The sequence below is a fragment of the Astatotilapia calliptera genome, chromosome 9, assembly GCF_900246225.1.
Source record: "Astatotilapia calliptera chromosome 9, fAstCal1.2, whole genome shotgun sequence".
Taxonomy (NCBI): domain Eukaryota; kingdom Metazoa; phylum Chordata; class Actinopteri; order Cichliformes; family Cichlidae; genus Astatotilapia; species Astatotilapia calliptera.
In genome coordinates, this window is record NC_039310.1 from 11357061 (window position 1) to 11376825 (window position 19765).

Here is a 19765-nt window from a genome sequence, read left to right on the forward strand (position 1 = left end):
CACAAAAATTCCATCTTTGTCCTTCATCTTTCAGTGTACCAAGGTATATGCAGCAACCAATTACTTTACGTGTGTCTGCAACCAAACCTCCTCGTTTTCACTCCCAGCACTGGACAGTCTTGCGTCAGTTGTTCTCAATAGGTCACATGATAGGGTGAGGCAGGGTCTCTTTGACTGTTATAAGTAATTACCTAGCAGTGTCCAACATTTGAAACATGGAGAGTTTGAAGACAAAATAAATTTCTTACCCACTTATTTAGATAAGAAAAAGACATCCAGCACTTCACATCACAAAATACGGAGTAAACCTTCAGCACAAATTATATTAAATATCACACAAAAACACTTTAAATTAAGTAAACATATTTTATTGAACACAAATTTACATGTTTTGATGCCAGCTTGCCTGCAGCCATTTAAATTACCTGTGACAAACTTTTTCATTTCAACATGTCTACAATGTAAATAATAAATCATTCAAGAGCACACACAACATGCAAATACTGTATGAGCACGATGAAAGCTAAAATAAGTTTGTAAGTGGAGGTTTCTAGTCATCTGCAGAAATGTCTCAACTGTCATGTAAAGTAGTTCCTTATTGGAGTGCTGCAACATCTATTTACACGTATTTAAGAAAAATCTAAACAAAAAAGTCGACTGAAAACAGCCGTGTGAGATTAAAGCTGAACATAAAAAGCTGCAGGATTTTGTTTAAGTAACTACTTAAGAACAACACTAAACCGGAAAAATGACATTTGTATGTGCAGGTTCTGTGTGTGTTTCTTTAATACACTGTGTTAATGTAATGTTACTTTTTTCTTCACCTGAGTGTAGAGTTCCTCTTGGCCGTGAGCGCACTCTGTGTTTTCGTGCTTTTTGACTTTCACCTGTGTGTACACCGTATCCTGCTGCTGTCCTCTGTACTGCACTGAGTCAGTGGATGCTTCATATCTCAGCACAGAGAAGTTGATCTCTCCATAATGGATGTTTTCTTCTTCTCCTTCTGATTTACTTGCTGGCTCTTCACTCACGTTTCTGGGGTTCCTGCTTGAAAATCAAATAGCCAAAATGAATAGAGTATCTTTCTGCTATTACAAACTCTGTGTAAACAATCTTGGTATCAAAATATAGCTAAACCTTGTAAACCTTGTTCATGAGCTGTTTAAGTATCAGAGTCAGAGTCAGAGACACTTTATATATCCCCAAGGGGCAGTTAAGATAGATGATACCTTGCCGACCGTACATACAATACACAAACATCACACTGGCAAGACAGGTCAGGCTAGGTAGCACTGGCCACATGAGCAGCGACCTGGAACTAAAACAATGGAAAATGCACAACATGAGGAAAGACGAGGAGAAAAAAGAACTCCGCCCAGACTGAGCTCCAACGAGGAGATCAGTTTGAGAACAGAAAAAAAGCCCACCTCAGCACATAGCACATAAATCATCACATCTCACAACATAGAAGACATAAGCTTCGAAGTCATTTGGAGGGGGTGGGGGGTTAAGTGTAGGTCTGTGTCAGAGTACATGCATATGTGTGCGTGTGTGTGTCTGTTCCGTGTTCAGCCGAGAGAAAGTGTCCCTTCACTTGGTTGGGAAAAAGTCAACAATCTTCGGTCGACGCAGGTAGCCTTGAAGGAGGAGGGAGAGAGTCACAACATAGTCTTGTTATCTAAGGAAGAACTTTGTTATTCCCGTCAGCTTTTGCCTTGAGCATCCAGCTGGCACCAGGGGGGCCGCATGAGATGGAGATGGTAGTTGTTTTGGTTAGTGCGAAGAAACTGCTTCCAATTTTACAGTTGGTCTAATGTCTTTCACTGGTCACCAGGTCTCTCAGATCCTGTTGTTCTTCCCCAAGATCTTATCCATATTGCAAAGCCGTGAACTTCTTGAAGATCTTCCCATATGGTGTTCAATAAACACAGTCTGAGTACTCACAGCTTGCACATCGTCAATCATGTCGGCCAGCCTAATGCAGGTTTTGAATAGCTGTAACTAGGGATGGGTATCGTTTAGGTTTTATCCGATACCGGTGCCAAACCGGTACTTTTGAAACGGTGCCGGTGCTTAAACGGTGCTCAAACCGGTGCTTAAAGAATGGAGAACACAAAATTGGTCCAAAAACCTCTCATGTTCAGCTGTTTTTTTGTAAAAAGATAACAATGTTAGCCTTTTCTGCAGCTATGGGGCATATATGGTATCACTCTTGGCTGGAAGCAGTGCTTAAACAATGGAAAAAACACAAACTTTGTCCAAAAACCTCTCATGTTTAACTGTTTTCCACTTTTTCTTTGGTCATTTTAGCCTTTTTGGCGAGGGTGAAGGGAGTATCTGCCATCAAACAAGAAGACAGCCGCATGTAGCTACGACGGTGTTTGCTAGTTCACCTTACATGCATTAATATAATAACGTGGTTAGCCTACTCAACGTAAATTACACATGAACAACATTAAGATACTCACGCAGAGAAGAACGGCTGCTGCTGCATCATCATCCTCATCATTTCTGCTACACTGGCAGGGCTAGGGGCCAGGACTCTCCTCTTCGTGTTTTTGGGGATGTTGCTAACTCCGGGTCTGATAACAGGCACCACACCCGTAGTAGATGTGCTCGGTGTGAGGTCTCGCGGCAAGCTATCAAATACAGCGCATTTCTTGGCTTTTAAAAAAAAACGCTATGCGTCGCCAGGTGTTTCATCGGATTCGAGGTGTTACCTCCTTTGACAGTATCACAGTATCAGCTTAAAGCACTTGTTGCTGCTGAGTTTGCATATTTTGCTGTGAAGTACAGCCAGACTTTTGACCGCTTGCCTTGGGCATTTTTAATCTGTAGCTCTGCTCTAAAAGAACGTACGTACCTGGACCCGCCTACTATCCTCGGAAACGTAAAATGATTGGCTAGAATCGAAAGTGTATCACAGCTCAGGAAAAAAAAAGCACCGAAATAAAGCACCGAAATGTGCGCTGCTTTTCGGTCTGGTTACTACCGTTTATGTCAGAACCGGTGCCATGATGGCACCGGACACCGGTACCCATCCCTAGCTGTAACTGCTTTCTTTGTTCTTCGATAAGCCACGTCTGAGCCAGCTCTGATCAGCCAGAACTCTGTTATCATCTGTCCGAATGGTAGATGTCATTCAGTGTCCTCTATCACGGGTGTCACCAGGCACGCGACACAATCGGGTATCCGGCAGCAAACGACTCTGAAGAACAATCGGGCTCTCCTGAGTAGGGATGGGTATCCTTTAGGTTTTATCCGATACCGGTGCAAAACTGGTACTTTTGAAACGGTGCCGGTGCTTAAACGGTGCTCGAACCTGTGCTTAAACAATGGAAAACACAAACTTTGTCCTAAAACCTCTCGTGTTTAGCAGTTTTTTTTGTAAAAAGATAACAATGTTAGTCTTCTCTGCAGCTATAGGGCATATATGGTATCACTCTTGGCTGGAAGCAGTGCTTAAACATTGGAAAAACACCAACTTTGTCCAAAAACCTCTCATGTTTAACTGTTTTCCACTTTTTCTTTGGTCATTTTAGTCTTTTTGGCGAGGGTGAAGGGAGTATCTGCCATCAAACAAGAAGTCAGCCGCATGTAACTACAACGGTGTTTGCTAGTTCACCTTACATGCATTAATGTAATAACGTGGTCAGCGTACTCAACGTAAATTACACACGAATAACATTAAGCTACTGACCCAGAGAAGAACGGCTGCTGCTGCCATCATCATCCTCATCATTTCTGCTACACTGGCAGGGCTAGGGGCCAGGACTATACTCTTCGGGTTTTGGGGGGATGTTGCTAACTCCGGGTCCGATAACAGGCACCACACCCGCAGTAGATGTGTACGGTGCTCGGTCTTGCAGCAAGCTATCAAATACGATGCATTTCTCTGCTTTTAAAAAAACGCTATGCGTTGCCAGGTCTTTCATTGGATTCGAGGTGTTACTTCCTTTGCACAGTATCACAGTATCACCTTAAAGCACTTGTTGCAGGCTGCTGAGTTTGCATCTTTTGCTGTGAAGTACAGCCAGACTTCTGACCGCTTCGCCTTGGGCGTTTTTAATCTGTAGCTCTGCTCTAAAAGAACGTACGTACCTGGGCCAGCCTACTATCCTCGGAAAGGTAAAATGATTGGCTAGAATCCAAAGTGTATGACATCTCAGGGGAAAAAAAGCACAGAAATAAAGCACCGAAATGTGCGCAGCTTTTCGGTCTGGTTACTACCGTTTATGTCATGGCACCGGACACCGGTACCCATCCCTACTCCTGAGCCCAGGCTTTTCGTCTAGAGTAGAGTGCCAATATCCATTGAGGAACCAGTTGATCACATCCACAATTCTTTGGGTTTTAGAGAACAAGACTGAGAAACACTGAGGGTTACAGTTAGACGAGATTAGACAAGGATATAGAAGCCAAGCAGGAAAGATAAGGAAGGGAGAGGGTGAGAGATCATATTTTCTGCTGTAATGTAATATTTACCAAACAAAGATAATCAGGCAGACGAGTAAGATGAACCCAAGGATTCCTCCAAGAATTAGCCATGTTGGGAAGGAGCTACCATTCTGCTCTCCTGAAAAACAAGATCAATAAGAAAAAACATTTCAGTTAAAGAGTTAAACAGAAGCAATATACGGATTAATTTTATATTTTGTATAGCTCTGTTTAGAAAAAAAGAAATAAACAAAGAGAAGACAACAGTAAATAAGATGAAGAAAAATTGGATAAGAACATGCAACACATTAGTGGTTTCGACCTAAATTTACCTCCAACACTCACGTCAATCTCTGCTGATGTCTGATTACCCAGATCATTAGTGGCCACACAGTAATAAACTCCTCCATCTGTTACATTGAAGCTGTAAATCTCTCCTTCAGATACTTTCACAGCTCCATCTCTGCTCTTCTTGAACCAGGTGAAGTTGCTGACTGGAGGTTTGGCTCTGCTGGAGCAGGTCAGCTTCACCCAGCTGCCTGCTGACACCAAACCTGATGGACTGATGGATGCTGAGGTGTCTTTAGGAGCATCTGGACAAATAAAAGAGAGAAAGTGATATCCCATATACCATGGTGTCCTGAAGGATTCAGTTCAACAACAAACTCTGATTGTCTTACATGAAACACTGAGAGTCTCGTCTGTCTTTGCTGTCTTGGTGTCGTTTTCTTGGTTCACAGGATATCTGGCAGAGCAGCTGATCTTCATTCCATCATGTGTGTCTGACAGAGTGATGTTCTGCTGGATTTTAGTTGTAAAGCTTCCATCTGTGTTTTCCTCTGTTTTGTTGTGAGAGTCTTGTTGGAGATTCCAGGTGAGTTGAGGAGGGGAGTGTGGACAGGGAGTGAGAGCTGAGCAGGTTATAGTGACAGACTCCTTCTCCTTCAGATCACCTGGGATTGTAATATTGGGCCTCCAAGGAGAATCTGTGGTTTCACATCACAAACGTATTAACACTAAAGCATACATGCAGTTTGAACTACTATGGATTCTCAGTTTTGTCAATATAAACAACAACTGACAGTCAAATTGATTAAACCTGAAACATCACTGGTTAAAAGTGAGACATTTGATGTTTTTTGTTAATATGGACACATTTCTGCACCAAGAATTTCAAATTGTTTGTCTATAATGAAAAGAAAAAACATATCTACAAGAGGAACCACACACACAGCTGCTTTCTCTGGGCATGTTTGCAAAAAAATGAAATTTGGGTTGTTGTTACATTTACAAGAGTCCAAAGTGAAATTTGAACAAAATACTTTTATGTTTCCACGGTGAACTGAATTAAATCATCGACGATCTGCATGAAATTCAACAACTTAAAACTAGTTAATTGTATTCTTGTTGAGATGACATGATACAATTGAGTAGGAGTGGTTAGTTGCCTGAACTTGTGATGTTACAAGATCACGTGAGATTTCCAACCACAGGAAAATCACTGGGGTTATGAGAGGCAGAAAAGCGTACACACTCCACATGTCTGCTGTTGCTATTGGTAAATGGACTGATTCTTATGTAGCATTTTTCTACTCTCCCAGACCATAAAGCGCTTTATACAACATGCCACACAAGCACTTTCTCAATGCTTTTAAGTGCTTTCAAACTAACATTCACACCTATTCATACTACGATGGATGCATCGGACAGCAATTTTGCCCAAGGACTTTTGGTATGCAGACTGGTGGAGCCAAAGGTTGAACCAGCAACCTTCCAATCAGCAGACGACCTGCTCTACCTCCTGAACTACAGCCACCCATATTGTGGCTTAAAGCTCAATAACTGGCATAGCAGCCAGTCTGAGCGGCCTGTCATAGACCTGTCGAGGACAAAGACGTAAAGAAAATGCTGTATCAAACCTTGTTGGCTTTAAGTAAATGATTCTAAATTGCCCATAGGTGTGAGTGTGAGTAGAAATGGTTATCTGTCTCCTTGCAACAGACTGGTGACCTGTGCAGGATGTGCTCCACCTCTCGCCCGATGACAGCTGAAATAAATCCCTGCCCCCTTGGATATCTGATAAGGAAAGGAGGAAAAGGACGGATGGAGTGACAGGTATGTTCTAAATCCATTAAATTGGAGGAAATCTGGGTATGTATTATTGGGCCTCCAAGAAGAATCTGTGGTTTCATATCACAAACATGTTAACACTAAAGAACAGTATATTACATACATGCAGTTTGAACTGCTGTGCATTCTCAGTTTGCTGAAGTAAACTAAAACTGACGTAGAAATGAAATAAATCTGAAAAAACATCTTCTTAAAAAAATTACAATAAATTTTCTCTTCTTTATCTCATATTATGTTCTTTTATAAATGATTTGTAAATGTCTGCATTCATTAAAGAGAGCGAGTATCAGAACAAAGGTTTGTATTATTTTTTGATATAAATGGATTAAAAACTTCAGTCTTTACCTCTGACTGTTATTTGAAGAGGATCATGTTGAGCTGTTGCCTTGAATGGTTCTCTCTCTACTCTGAAGAAGTATGTGTTTGTGTAGTTTGTGGTTAAATTAGTAAACAGAGTGGTGCAGTCTCTCTGACTCAGGTTCCCAGTAATACTCATTGGATAGATGCTAACTGCTCCACTACTGTTGTAGATCACATTGTTTGGATTTTTGCCAAAGTCACCATTATTTTTAATCCACACTGCAAAGATTTTTATTTTGCTGTTAAATTTCTGTTCGTCTTTGGGTGTGAAGTTACATGGAATTTGCAAACAAGATCCACTCAGTGCTTCCATCTGCTTTGGGGCAGTCATGTAGAGTGCTATCCAGGGAGGATAATCAGCCAAAGCACCTGTAAATACAGTTTCATTATTAACAAGCTGCTGTTCATTGTTTGTAAACTGTTTACATTTTCAATCACAACACAAAGCGCTGGCTCTGTGTTTCAGGTTGTTTTAAAGTGGGTGAAAGTTAAATTACAAATGAATCCAATAATGTCTTTGAATAACAGAACAATCAGCTCACCTGAAACAAAGAGAACAGTCAGTAAAATGCTGACTGTCACCATCTTCATCTGGATTCACAAAATACAAACAAACAATAAAATCAACAAAAAAGTGAATGAGAATGATTTAGTTATTATTATTTATATCTGTGGTGCTGTGTGCTTTGAAAATAGCTGAAATATTAAAACAAGGTAAAATCACATGATGTGTCAGTCAGTTGACTGAAGGAAAAATAAGAAAAAGGTTAATTTATAAAGTTAATGAATACAATGAGTAAAATGTGTTTTACTGTAACATTAGGCAGTTTATAAGGAAGTTTATAAAGACGACATGCTCTTTAAGAAAGACAAGTTCAAAATAATAAATGTGTTTCAGTTTAGAAATTTAAGAAATAAAAGCAGTAAAATGTTTCTTTACCCCACATTACATCTGATGATTGTCTTATGAGTGACACAAAGCAGCCTTCAGCAGAACTACTATAAACTGTAAAATACAAATGGTCATCTGAGGAAGTACATGTAGAGACACCCACTGACTGTAGCGCTGCATAATGAAGTCTGTTTTGTGCCGCCTGCTTATTTCCTGTGAAAAAAGTCAGATGTTGCCCTTAAAGACATTTTTAACTTTTGGTCTGTCGAAGCCTCTGACCTTAACCTTACACAAGTGATTGAATCATTCTTAGTATGATATATATGTACAACCTGTGCTAACACAAATCATGATGATGGACTATGACAGACTGTATCTCTCTCGCTCTACACACACACGTTATCTGGACGTCCAGTATCAAGTGTTGCTTGCCTTTGACTGCTGGGCCCTGAGAGGCCATGCGTGTGCTGCTGGAGTGGTGATACTGGAAGATAGAAGTGGCAAAGCTGTGGGACCTGTTTATGTGATTCATTTATTAGTAGAAGCTTGGTAAAGGTTTTGAATTAAATTTTCTCCTTCAAGCAATGGAAACACAAAATTGAATTCAATGTAATTGTTCTGTGAGGTATTTGGCTACAGAGGATCCTTGTGGTGAATCATCAATCGTGTAGCACAGAGGTTCCCTGATGTTCCAACTTCTGGCTCGCTGATGTCATAAAATGTATGTTTTAGGTCATTTATAAGAGGGGGGGTTAGAAATGTTGGTGAGATCAGTAACAGCATGCTGAGGCTGAACTCCTCCAACCTACGCGTGCCGCTGTGTCTCCAGCTCCTGGCTGAACCTTTCCAATGGACCTTTTAATTGGGACGTATTCAGAGGGAACATTTCTCTGTAACAACATTTGTTCAACTGCACACTCATTTACTCAAATCAAATCAAATCAAATCAAATCACTTTTATTGTCACTCTGTATACTCTGCACTTCTCTTCTGCTCTCAGTCTTGCACACTTACTTGCACACTCAGTAGATACAATAAGAGTTCATACTCTCTGGGCCTTCACGTCTCGGCGTTACGCTGTTGCACACGTTGATCTGTGAATGCACTAAATCCTGCTTCTGTGTGCTGTCCTGCACTGAGACTAAAGAAGGTCTCTGCTTTGGTTTCATCATAATGAACATCTTCATTTTCTGCTGTTCTGACTGCTTCTTAAAAAAGACACACTCTGTGAAATCACACAGACCAAACACATCAAACAAGCCCTGTGCTGCAGCCAGAGATCAGGCTGACAGTGATCACCACAATAGACAATGAGGAGCTGGAGGAAAACTGTATTCCACCTTATTTTGTTTGTTTCTTCATCAGTTAATAATTATGCAACGAGTTGATACCATCTGAATAACCACTACAATGTGTGGCAGTCGGCATATATCAGTAACGTGGTCAAACACAGAAACTAGCTCCGTGCGGTTGCAAACAAAAAAGGAAGTACAGACAGAGAACCCGCTACTTAAGAAGATGCAATCTTACTTTAGTTGCAAAGCTGTTATAGGCCTGACGTGATGATACCAAATACAACACTGCAACAACAGTTTTGTCCTTTCTGCAAATATCCTGCAATAGACAACACTAGATAATTACTTATCACAGTCAAACAACCTTTTTACTAACTTAAGTTAATTCCAAACCTGCATTGCAGCTTACAGAATACATATAACTCTCAGTATGAATGTCACATTATATCTGTAGACATCAAATATGCAGGTATTGTTAAGCTATGAGCAGTCACAGCACCACCACAGGAGCGATGCAGTAAATGGCCTGTATTTGTATAGCGCTTTTCTAGTCCCTAACCGGCAACCTTCCGATTACAATGCGAACTCCCAACTCTTGAGCTGCACAGCCCAACACACAAAATTTGAGGTCAATAAATACAAAAAGGCATTTTATATTTTAGTTGCATGCCAAGAGCAGTAAATAAAAAAATATCTGAAAAAATAATAAATGTGCTTCATCTTCATTCTAGGAGAGTTCAAGACATTTGTACAAAAAAATATGTTTCATCAGGGAAAGACATATTTCAGTGTAAATAAACTGCTTTTGTGACTTCAATTTAATGCCTCCTTTTTAAAAGAGTTTATTTTCAAGTTGTGTGGAAGCACTGCTGACACTAACTTGTATATACATCACACATGAACATGTCAGGGCTAACAGATGGATTCAAGTGCAGACTGCGTTGTGGTAAGCAAAAGGTTGACAATTTATTAACACAGAAGGGAAACCATAGTGATGTGTATATGGAGTGAATGGGGCAGGAAGGAATCCACACTTGCTCTCCACTCAATCCAAACTCCACCACTCCTCTTCTCACGCACACTCGCCCACAGCCACTCTCGCTCCAAATTCCACTTATGTCGACACACACAGGGATCAGGGTCCACCACCAGTTCCGGGGAGATCTAAACACAAAGAGTCCGATTAGATCAATACGCCACACAATACCGAGAGAGTTTCTTTGAGGAGAACTGAGAGCACGAACACGTGAGGTTCAACGTTCCAGTGCTGACTTAAATAGGCAAGGGAGACTCCGCCTGATCAGCAACAGGTGTAGTAATCACCGCAGGTGCGTGGGCCAAGGGTGAGAGCCCACAATGACCTCCACCCAGGGAAGCAGGAGAGAAAAGAAAACAATCCTGTGGCCAACATGAGTGAGCCGGAGAGGCACAGGGACCATGACAGAACAATCTGAACATGATGAAGAGAACATCCACACATTTCTTCTGCACCAGGAGGTGTTGTTTTAAGTCTGTGCAAAATAAGAACCATGTTGTTGATATTGTAACTAGGGCAGTTAACTTTATCTGGGCAAGAGTTCTGAGTAATAGAAGGCTTGGTTCACTTTTGATTCACTAAAGCGGAGCACTTCATGTTACTAACACTGCTGGGTTTTAATTCTTCTCTCAGAGAGGAGAGCTTCCCATACATAAGGAGACATACCCAGAAGATGTTGTTGCATCAGTTATGCTTAGACCAGAACAAGTGTGATAGCAAAGCATTCATTTCTAAATTCACCCCTGTACCACTGCTTCCTACAGTCACTATCTACTCCCATATTTGAGGTGCAGTGCAAAGAATCAGACCAAGTGTCCTGTGTTTATGTATCAGTGTTCTTCCTCAGTAGATGTAGATTTGACTCAATATATAAGATTCTTATATTTCCACACATGGCATCCTTTATCCATTTTCCTCTTTTTCTCTTTTTTAAAAAAGGTCATTATCTTCTCATTCACTGAGCGTACATAACATATTAGCTAAGAATTATTTTTAATGATAGGCAGCAAAAATATCCATGTCGAAAAAGCCTAAATGAACATGCTGTAGAGATTAGATTGATACACTGGCCCTGGAAAGGCCAAGCATTCCCCTGAAGATGGACAAGGTGGGAAAAAGGAGGTCTGGGCTTCCCTGCTTAGACTGCTGCATACTTGAAATAAGCTGAAGATATTGCATGGATGATTTATCATTTATGTTATTTTAGATTTGAACTTTGATTGAAGTGGTTGTCGTGAACTTTTGAACAGAGTGCGTCATTCATAATGCACAGTACAATGCACCACACTTTTCAGTCATTTTTTCAGGTGTTTTAATTTGCCATGTGTGTGCTGCTGGAGTGGTGATACTGGAAGATAGAAGTGGCAAAGCTGTGGGACCTGTTTATTCTGCTATTTGGTAAAGTGATTCATTTATTAGTAGAAGCTTGGTAAAGGTTTTCCGACATCTCTTGTTTTTGCATTATTTTAGCATTCATATTATGGTTTCAGATAGTAATGTTTCTTTACTTTCCTGTAAGAGTGGAGTTTTTACTTTGTTTTTCTGACCTAGGAGATGCTGCTGTTGATTTGCTTCCTTTTTCATTCCTATTTGTTTCAATGTTGTTAATTTTAATTGGAAAAATAATGAATTGTAAATTAAATTTTTATTTTTAGTCCACAACTAATTTGTTTGGACGTTCAGTCTTTGGTTTGCTCTGCTGACACTTTGTGTCCCAATACTAGTTGTAAAAGTCTTCAATGGATTACATTTTCTCCTTCAAGCAATGGAAACTCCAAATTGAATTCAATGTAATTGTTCTGTGAGGTATTTGGCTACAGAGGATCCTTGTGGTGAATCATCAATCGTGTAGCACAGAGGTTCCCTGATGTTCCAACTTCTGGCTCGCTGATGTCATAAAATGTATGTTTTAGGTCATTTATATCAGGGAGGGTAAGAAATGTTGGTGAGATCAGTAACAGCATGCTGATGCTGAACTCCTCCAACCTACGCGTGCCGCTGTGTCTCCAGCTCCTGGTTGAACCTTTCCAACGGACCTTTTAATTGGGACGTATTCAGAGGGAACATTTCTCTGTAACAACATTTGTTCAACTGCACACTCATTTACTCTGCACTTCTCTTCTGCTCTCAGTCTTGCACACTTACTTGCACACACAGTAGATACAATGAGAGTTCATACTCTCTGGGCCTTCACGTCTCGGCGTTACGCTGTTGCACACGTTGATCTGTGAATGCACTAAATCCTGCTTCTGTGTGCTGTCCTGCACTGAGACTAAAGAAGGTCTCTGCTTTGGTTTCATCATAATGAACATCTTCATTTTCTGCTGTTCTGACTGCTTCTTAAAAAAGACACACTCTGTGAAATCATACAGACCAAACACATCAAACAAGCCCTGTGCTGCAGCCAGAGATCAGGCTGACAGTGATTACCACAATAGACAATGAGGAGCTGGAGGAAAACTGTATTCCACCTTATTTTGTTTGTTTCTTCATCAGTTAATAATTATGCAACGAGTTGATACCATCTGAATAACCACTACAATGTGTGACAGTCGGCATATATCAGTAACGTGGTCAAACACAGAAACTAGCTCCCTGCGGTTGCAAACAAAAAAGGAAGTACAGACAGAGAACCCGCTACTTAAGAAGATGCAATCTTACTTTAGTTGCAAAGCTGTTATAGGCCTGACGTGATGATACCAAATACAACACTGCAACAACAGTTTTGTCCTTTCTGCAAATATCCTGTAATAGACAACACTAGATAATTACTTATCACAGTCAAACAACCTTTTTACTAACTTAAGTTAATTCCAAACCTGCATTGCAGCTTACAGAATACATATAATTCTCAGTATGAATGTCACATTATATCTGTAGACATCAAATATGCAGGTATTGTTAAGCTATGAGCAGTCACAGCACCACCACAGGAGCGATGCAGTAAATGGCCTGTATTTGTATAGCGCTTTTCTAGTCCCTAAGGACCCCAAAGCGCTTTACACTACAGTCAGTCACACACACATTCACACACTGGTGATGGTAAGCTACATTGTAGCCACAGCCACCTTGGGGCGGACTGACAGAGGCGAGGCTGCCGGACACTGGCGCCAACGGGCCCTCTGACCACCACCAGTAGGCGCAATGGGTGAAGTGTCTTGCCCAAGGAACCAACGACTGAGACTGTCAAGCCGGTGCTTGAACCGGCAACCTTCCGATTACAAGGCGAACTCCCAACTCTTGAGCCACGATCGCCTCGGTGACACTCAGAGATGTTACAAAGGAATCCAGTGTTACTGCACAGCCCAACACACAACATTTGAGGTCAATAAATACAAAAAGGCATTTTATATTTTAGTTGCATGTCAAGAGCAGTAAATAAATAAATATCTGAAAAAAATAATAAATGTGCTTCATCTTCATTCTAGGAGAGTTTAAGACATTGTACGAAAAATATGTTTCGTTAGGGAAAGACATATTTCAGTCTATCATTTTTCAGGTTTTTTTATTTGTCATATTTAGTTTTTGACATTAAAGGTTCCAAAATATAACTTGAGTATTTCTTAGTTTTAAACTCGTCAGTTAGTCGACAAAGACATTAGTCGCCAGCAACATCCCTACAGAAAAACTAGTTAAAAGAATTGATAATGATTTATATAAAATGATTAATTTATTTGGGATTTAGACCCTGATGACCCATCATGTTAGAATGGAATACCAGAGATTTTGAACACGACCCACTGAAGGCTAGAAGCTGGCAGGGATGAATTTGAAGGCTGAAGCTTGGATGGAGCTCTGAGGTGTCTGTGAAGTGGAGATGGGGAGGTGGTGTGTTGCACAAAGAGAGAATGACAGAGAGCACAAATGTAGAGCACACAAAGTGGTGGCTGATTGGCTCAAATAAGAATATGCTTGGACTAGAGTATAACTGTGTCAGTATAAGAAACAGGTAGTGATGTAAAGAGAAAAGCAGCCTAACACCCATGAAAGAGGGCAGATGAGTGATCACAGATCTTGTTGGACTTCTCTGCCCTCAGCTGTGGGCTTCTATTTATCCTATGCGTCAAGCTAAACATTTATGGCTTCATTGAGCACTCAGGGAACTGTTGCATTCTTCAGAGCTTTTACTAATGTACCTTTTGTAGTACTTTCATTCTTGTGAAATGATTGCTTGGAGTAAAAGCTCCACTCCAGCCATTACATGGTTTTTCTGCTATTCCATTAGATGACGGGCCTTGACATGACCAGACCAGGAATACAAATATTTGTTGATACAAAGATTCAATTACTTAAAAGAAATGACTATGACTGGTGTTATAGCTACGTATGGCATTTGCAGGGAGTTTATAGATTAGCTGAACAGACCAAAGGGGGTGCTGCTGCCACTGTCACAAGTAATGGACTGGTTAGACTAAGAACGCAGACTCAGAGGATTAAGTTCAGTGTGTTTATTCACAGTGAAGCAACAACAGAATGTGACAACAGAAGGATTTCCAATTAATGATTCCAGGGCTCCAGTTCAGACAGGACCACAGGAAGTCTCTCTCTCAGTAACTCACTCTGAAGTGTTGACAGAAAAGTCCAGACAGGAGAGATAAAGAGAAAATGGTTAAGTCAGCATGGGACGACTGCAGGATCACAAGGAGACCATTCACATACAAGTGACTTTGCACTGTTAACAGATTCTGAGGTTGTACAGTTAGATCATCAGTGTAATTAAAATCACCTACCAAAGGAATTTGGTTTAATTTTGCAACAATGTATTAAAACAGATCAAAGAATTCATTCAGAAAGTCATCACAGGTGGATAATACTACAGCAAACTGGACTTTCATGGTTAACTTTGAAGGAATGAAATGAGCTCAGAGTAAATGTATCATAACTGAAGTTGTACTTGTAAATCACTGCTATTCCCCCAACGCAGCCTGAACACTTCAGGGCATTACAAATGTTCTTTTGTGTAGTCCACAAAGGGGGCAGCAGAAGCTGTTATTCAATAGTCAAGTCAAGTCAAGTCAAGTCATCTTTATTTATATAGCACATTTAAAAGACATCAAGTGTCGGCCAAAGTGCTGAACAGAGGGATAATATAATAAAAGAATTGAAATAGAAAGAAAACATTTTAAAAAAGAATTGTAAGACATGTAAGAGTACATAGCATATAATGTACATGCAAATATGCACATACATATACAAAACTGTACACATTCACACACAAGCACACATATGTGAATATAACGTATATACACATACAACACCATCCATAATATAAGAGACCAAATAGACAGAATAAAAAAAGATATCAAAGAGATCTGAAAGCCTTGGAAAATAAGTAGGTCTTGAGAATCGATTTAAAGACTTCCAAGGATGAAGAGAATTTTATGAAGGGGGGAAGACTATTCCAGAGTCTCGGGGCGGCAATGGAGAAAGCCCTGTCCCCTCTAGATTTGAGCTGGGAGCGTGGAACTGATAAAACCATCTGACTGGAGGAGAGCAGAGATCGAGTGGGTAAGTGCAGGCTAAGAAGATCTGAAATGTAACCTGGAGCCAAACCATGGAGAGCTTTAAAAACAAATAGTAAAACCTTAAAATTGATTCTGTAGTAATAGCAAGAACACAGCTGTACCTGTAATAGAGTGTAAAATTGCGTGCATCTCCACACATTATGCTGGATCAGTCTTACAGAAGTGTGGTGTTAGATCAATATTCATGGATACACTATAAAAAAATAAGATGGTCAGGCCGAAGCAGCCCCTGTTTAACAGACTCAGGGCAGCGAAGGAATGATATGAAATTATCCACAAAGTAAATGTTTCGATTTCTGCAACAGCATCTCTACATTCAAAGTAAAATGGTCATGTACAACTGTTGAAAGTCACTGAAGGGAATTAAGTGATGATTGAAGGTGGAGTTTTTCCTCCTGTGGAAACTTTAGTTGATGTGTTGTGATGTGACTCTGTTCATCTGACAGCTTTCAGTATCTGGTTTGTTGGAGAATCTTGATCTGAACCAGCTGAAGGGAAAAAACAGAATCAAATCAAAGAAACCAGAAAGACTGAATTATGTTGTTTTACGACGAGTTAGTTGGTTTCAAATGCGTGTGTCACAGAAACATTTGTCTCACCACTCAAATACGATCAGTGTGCTCACGAGCATTATGATTCCAACAGTCTTCACTATAGTGTAGACACCAACCAGGTTTCCACCTGTAATGCAGAAAACAGTAAATAAGATTGTTTTAGGTGAAAAAATAGTTTTCAAGTCTAACACATGAACAACCACATGTTGCAGGATACATTACAAGATTTGAACTTCATGAAGCTAAATTTGCTTCCTTTTCAACTCACTTTTAAGAAATACCTCAAAAAATGATTAAAAAATAAATTAAAAAAACAGCTAAATGCTGAGTAACTTTACCTTCAACAGTCAAGTCAATCTCTGCTGATGTCTGATTACCCAGATCATTAGTTGCCACACAGTAATAAACTCCTCCATCTGTTACATTGAAGCTGTAAATCTCTCCTTCAGATACTTTCACAGCTCCATCTCTGCTCTTCTTTAACCAGGTGAAGTTGCTGACTGGAGGTTTGGCTCTGCTGGAGCAGGTCAGGTTCACCCAGCTGCCTGCTGACACCAAACCTGATGGACTGATGGATGCTGAGGTGTCTTTAGGAGCATCTGGACAAATAAAAGAGAGAAAGTGATATCCCATATACCATGGTGTCCTGAAGGATTCAGTTCAACAACAAACTCTGATTGTCTTACATGAAACATTGAGAGTCTCTTCTGTCTCTGCTGTCTTGGTGTCTTTTCCTTGGTTCACAGGATATCTGGCAGAGCAGCTGATCTTCTTTCCATCATGTGTGTCTGACAGAGTGATGTTCTGCTGGATTTTAGTTGTAAAGCTTCCATCTGTGTTTTGCTCCATTTTGTTGTGAGAGTCTTGTTGGAGATTCCAGGTGAGTTGAGGAGGGGAGTGTGGACAGGGAGTGAGAGCTGAGCAGGTTATAGTGACAGACTCCTTCTCCTTCAGATCACCTGGGATTGTAATATCGAGCCTCCAAGGAGAATCTGTGGTTTCACATCACAAACGTATTAACACTAAAGCATACATGCAGTTTGAACAACTATGGATTCTCAGTTTTGTCAATATAAACAACAACTGACAGTCAAATCGATTAAACCTGAAACATCACTGGTTAAAAGTGAGACATTTGATGTTTTTTCTTAATATCGACACATTTTGAAGACCATTTCTGCACCAAGAATTTCAAATTGTTCGTCTATAATGAAAAGAAAAAACATATCTACAAGAGGAACCACACACACAGCTGCTTTCTCTGGGCATGTTTGCAAAAAAATGAAATTTGGGTTGTTGTTACATTTACAAGAGTCTAAAGTGAAATTTGAACAAAATACTTTTATGTTTCCACGGTGAACTGAATTAAATCATCGACGATCTGCATGAAATTCGGCAACTTAAAACTAGTTAATTGTATTCTTGTTGAGATGACATGATACAATTGAGTAGGAGTGGTTAGTTGCCTGAACTTGTGATGTTACAAGATCACGTGAGATTTCCAACCACAGGAAAATCACTGGGGTTATGAGAGGCAGAAAAGCATACACACTCCACATGTCTGCTGTTGCTATTGGTAAATGGACTGATTCTTATGTAGCATTTTTCTACTCTCCCAGACCATAAAGCGCTTTATACAACATGCCACACAAGCACTTTCTCAATGCTTTTAAGTGCTTTCAAACTAACATTCACACCTATTCATACTATGATGGATGCATCGGACAGCAATTTAGTATTTTGCCCAAGGATTTTTGGCATGCAAACTGGTGGAGCCAAAGGTTAAACCAGCAACCTTCCAATCAGCAGACGACCTGCTCTACCTCCTGAACTACAGCCACCCATATTGTGGCTTAAAGCTCAATAACTGGCAGAGCAGCCAGTCTGAGCGGCCTGTCATAGACCTGTCGAGGACAAAGACGTAAAGAAAATTCTGTATCAACCTTGTTGGCTTTAAGTAAATGATTCTAAATTTCCCATAGGTGTGAGTGTGAGTAGGAATGGTTATCTGTCTCCTTGCAACAGACTGGTGACCTGTGCAGGATGTGCTCCACCTCTCGCCCGATGACAGCTGAAATAAATCCCTGCCCCCTTGGATATCTGATGAGGAAAGGAGGAAAAGGACGGATGGAGTGACAGGTATGTTCTAAATCCATTAAATTGGAGGAAATCTGGGTATGTATTATTGGGCCTCCAAGAAGAATCTGTGGTTTCATATCACAAACATATTAACACTAAAGAACAGTATATTACATACATGCAGTTTGAACTGCTGTGCATTCTCAGTTTGCTGAAGTAAACTAAAACTGACGTAGAAATGAATTAAATCTGAAAAAACTTCTTCTTAAAAAAATTACAATAAATTTTCTCTTCTTTATCTCATATTATGTTCTTTTATAAATGATTTGTAAATGTCTGCATTCATTAAAGAGAGTGAGTATCAGAACAAAGGTTTGTATTATTTTTTGATATAAATGGATTAAAAACTTCAGTCTTTACCTCTGACTGTTATTTGAAGAGGATCATGTTGAGCTGTTGCCTTGAATGGTTCTCTCTCTACTCTGAAGAAGTATGTGTTTGTGTAGTTTGTGGTTAAATTAGAAAACAGAGTGGTGCAGTCTCTCTGACTCAGGTTCCCAGTAATACTCATTGGATAGATGCTAACTGCTCCACTACTGTTGTAGATCACATTGTTTGGATTTTTGCCAAAGTCAACATTATTTTTAATCCACACTCCAAAGATTTTTATTTTGCTGTTAAATTTCTGTTCGTCTTTGGGTGTGAAGTTACATGGAATTTGCAAACAAGATCCACTCAGTGCTTCCATCTGCTTTGGGGCAGTCATGTAGAGTGCTATCCACTGAGGATAATCAGCCAAAGCACCTGTAAATACAGTTTCATTATTAACAAGCTGCTGTTCATTGTTTGTAAACTGTTTACATTTTCAATCACAACACAAAGCGCTGGCTCTGTGTTTCAGGTTGTTTTAAAGTGGGTGAAAGTTAAATTACAAATGAATCCAATAATGTCTTTGAATAACAGAACAATCAGCTCACCTGAAACAAAGAGAACAGTCAGTAAAATGCTGACTGTCACCATCTTCATCTGGATTCACAAAATACAAACAAACAATAAAATCAACAAAAAAGTGAATGAGAATGATTTAGTTATTATTATTTATATCTGTGGTGCTGTGTGCTTGAAAATAGCTGAAATATTAAAACAAGGTAAAATCACATGATGTGTCAGTCAGTTGACTGAAGGAAAAATAAGAAAAAGGTTAATGAATACAATGAGTAAAATGTGTTTTACTGCAACATTAGGCAGTTTATAAGGAAGTTTATAAAGACGACATGCTCTTTAAGAAAGACAAGTTCAAAATAATAAATGTGTTTCAGTTTAGAAATTTAAGAAATAAAAGCAGTAAAATGTTTCTTTACCCCACATTACATCTGATGATTGTCTTATGAGTGACACAAAGCAGCCTTCAGCAGAACTACTATAAACTGTAAAATACAAATGACCATCTGAGGAAG

General features: G+C 39.8%; 1 protein-coding gene across 1 annotated transcript; it reads right to left on the bottom strand.

Moving 5' to 3' along the window:
• Positions 1 to 773: 773 nt before the first annotated feature.
• On the bottom strand, positions 774 to 19691 carry LOC113028806 (sialoadhesin-like). Its single transcript, XM_026179259.1, has 10 exons — positions 19670 to 19691; positions 19286 to 19334; positions 18729 to 19112; positions 16916 to 17221; positions 16563 to 16828; position 13838; positions 5118 to 5423; positions 4770 to 5030; positions 4486 to 4576; positions 774 to 1047 (listed from the first exon to the last, which is right to left on the bottom strand). The coding sequence occupies exons 2-10, from the start codon at positions 19332 to 19334 to the stop codon at positions 798 to 800; spliced, it is 1914 nt and encodes a 637-aa protein (XP_026035044.1). The 5' UTR covers positions 19670 to 19691; the 3' UTR covers positions 774 to 797.
• Between the last annotated feature and the right edge of the window lie 74 nt (positions 19692 to 19765).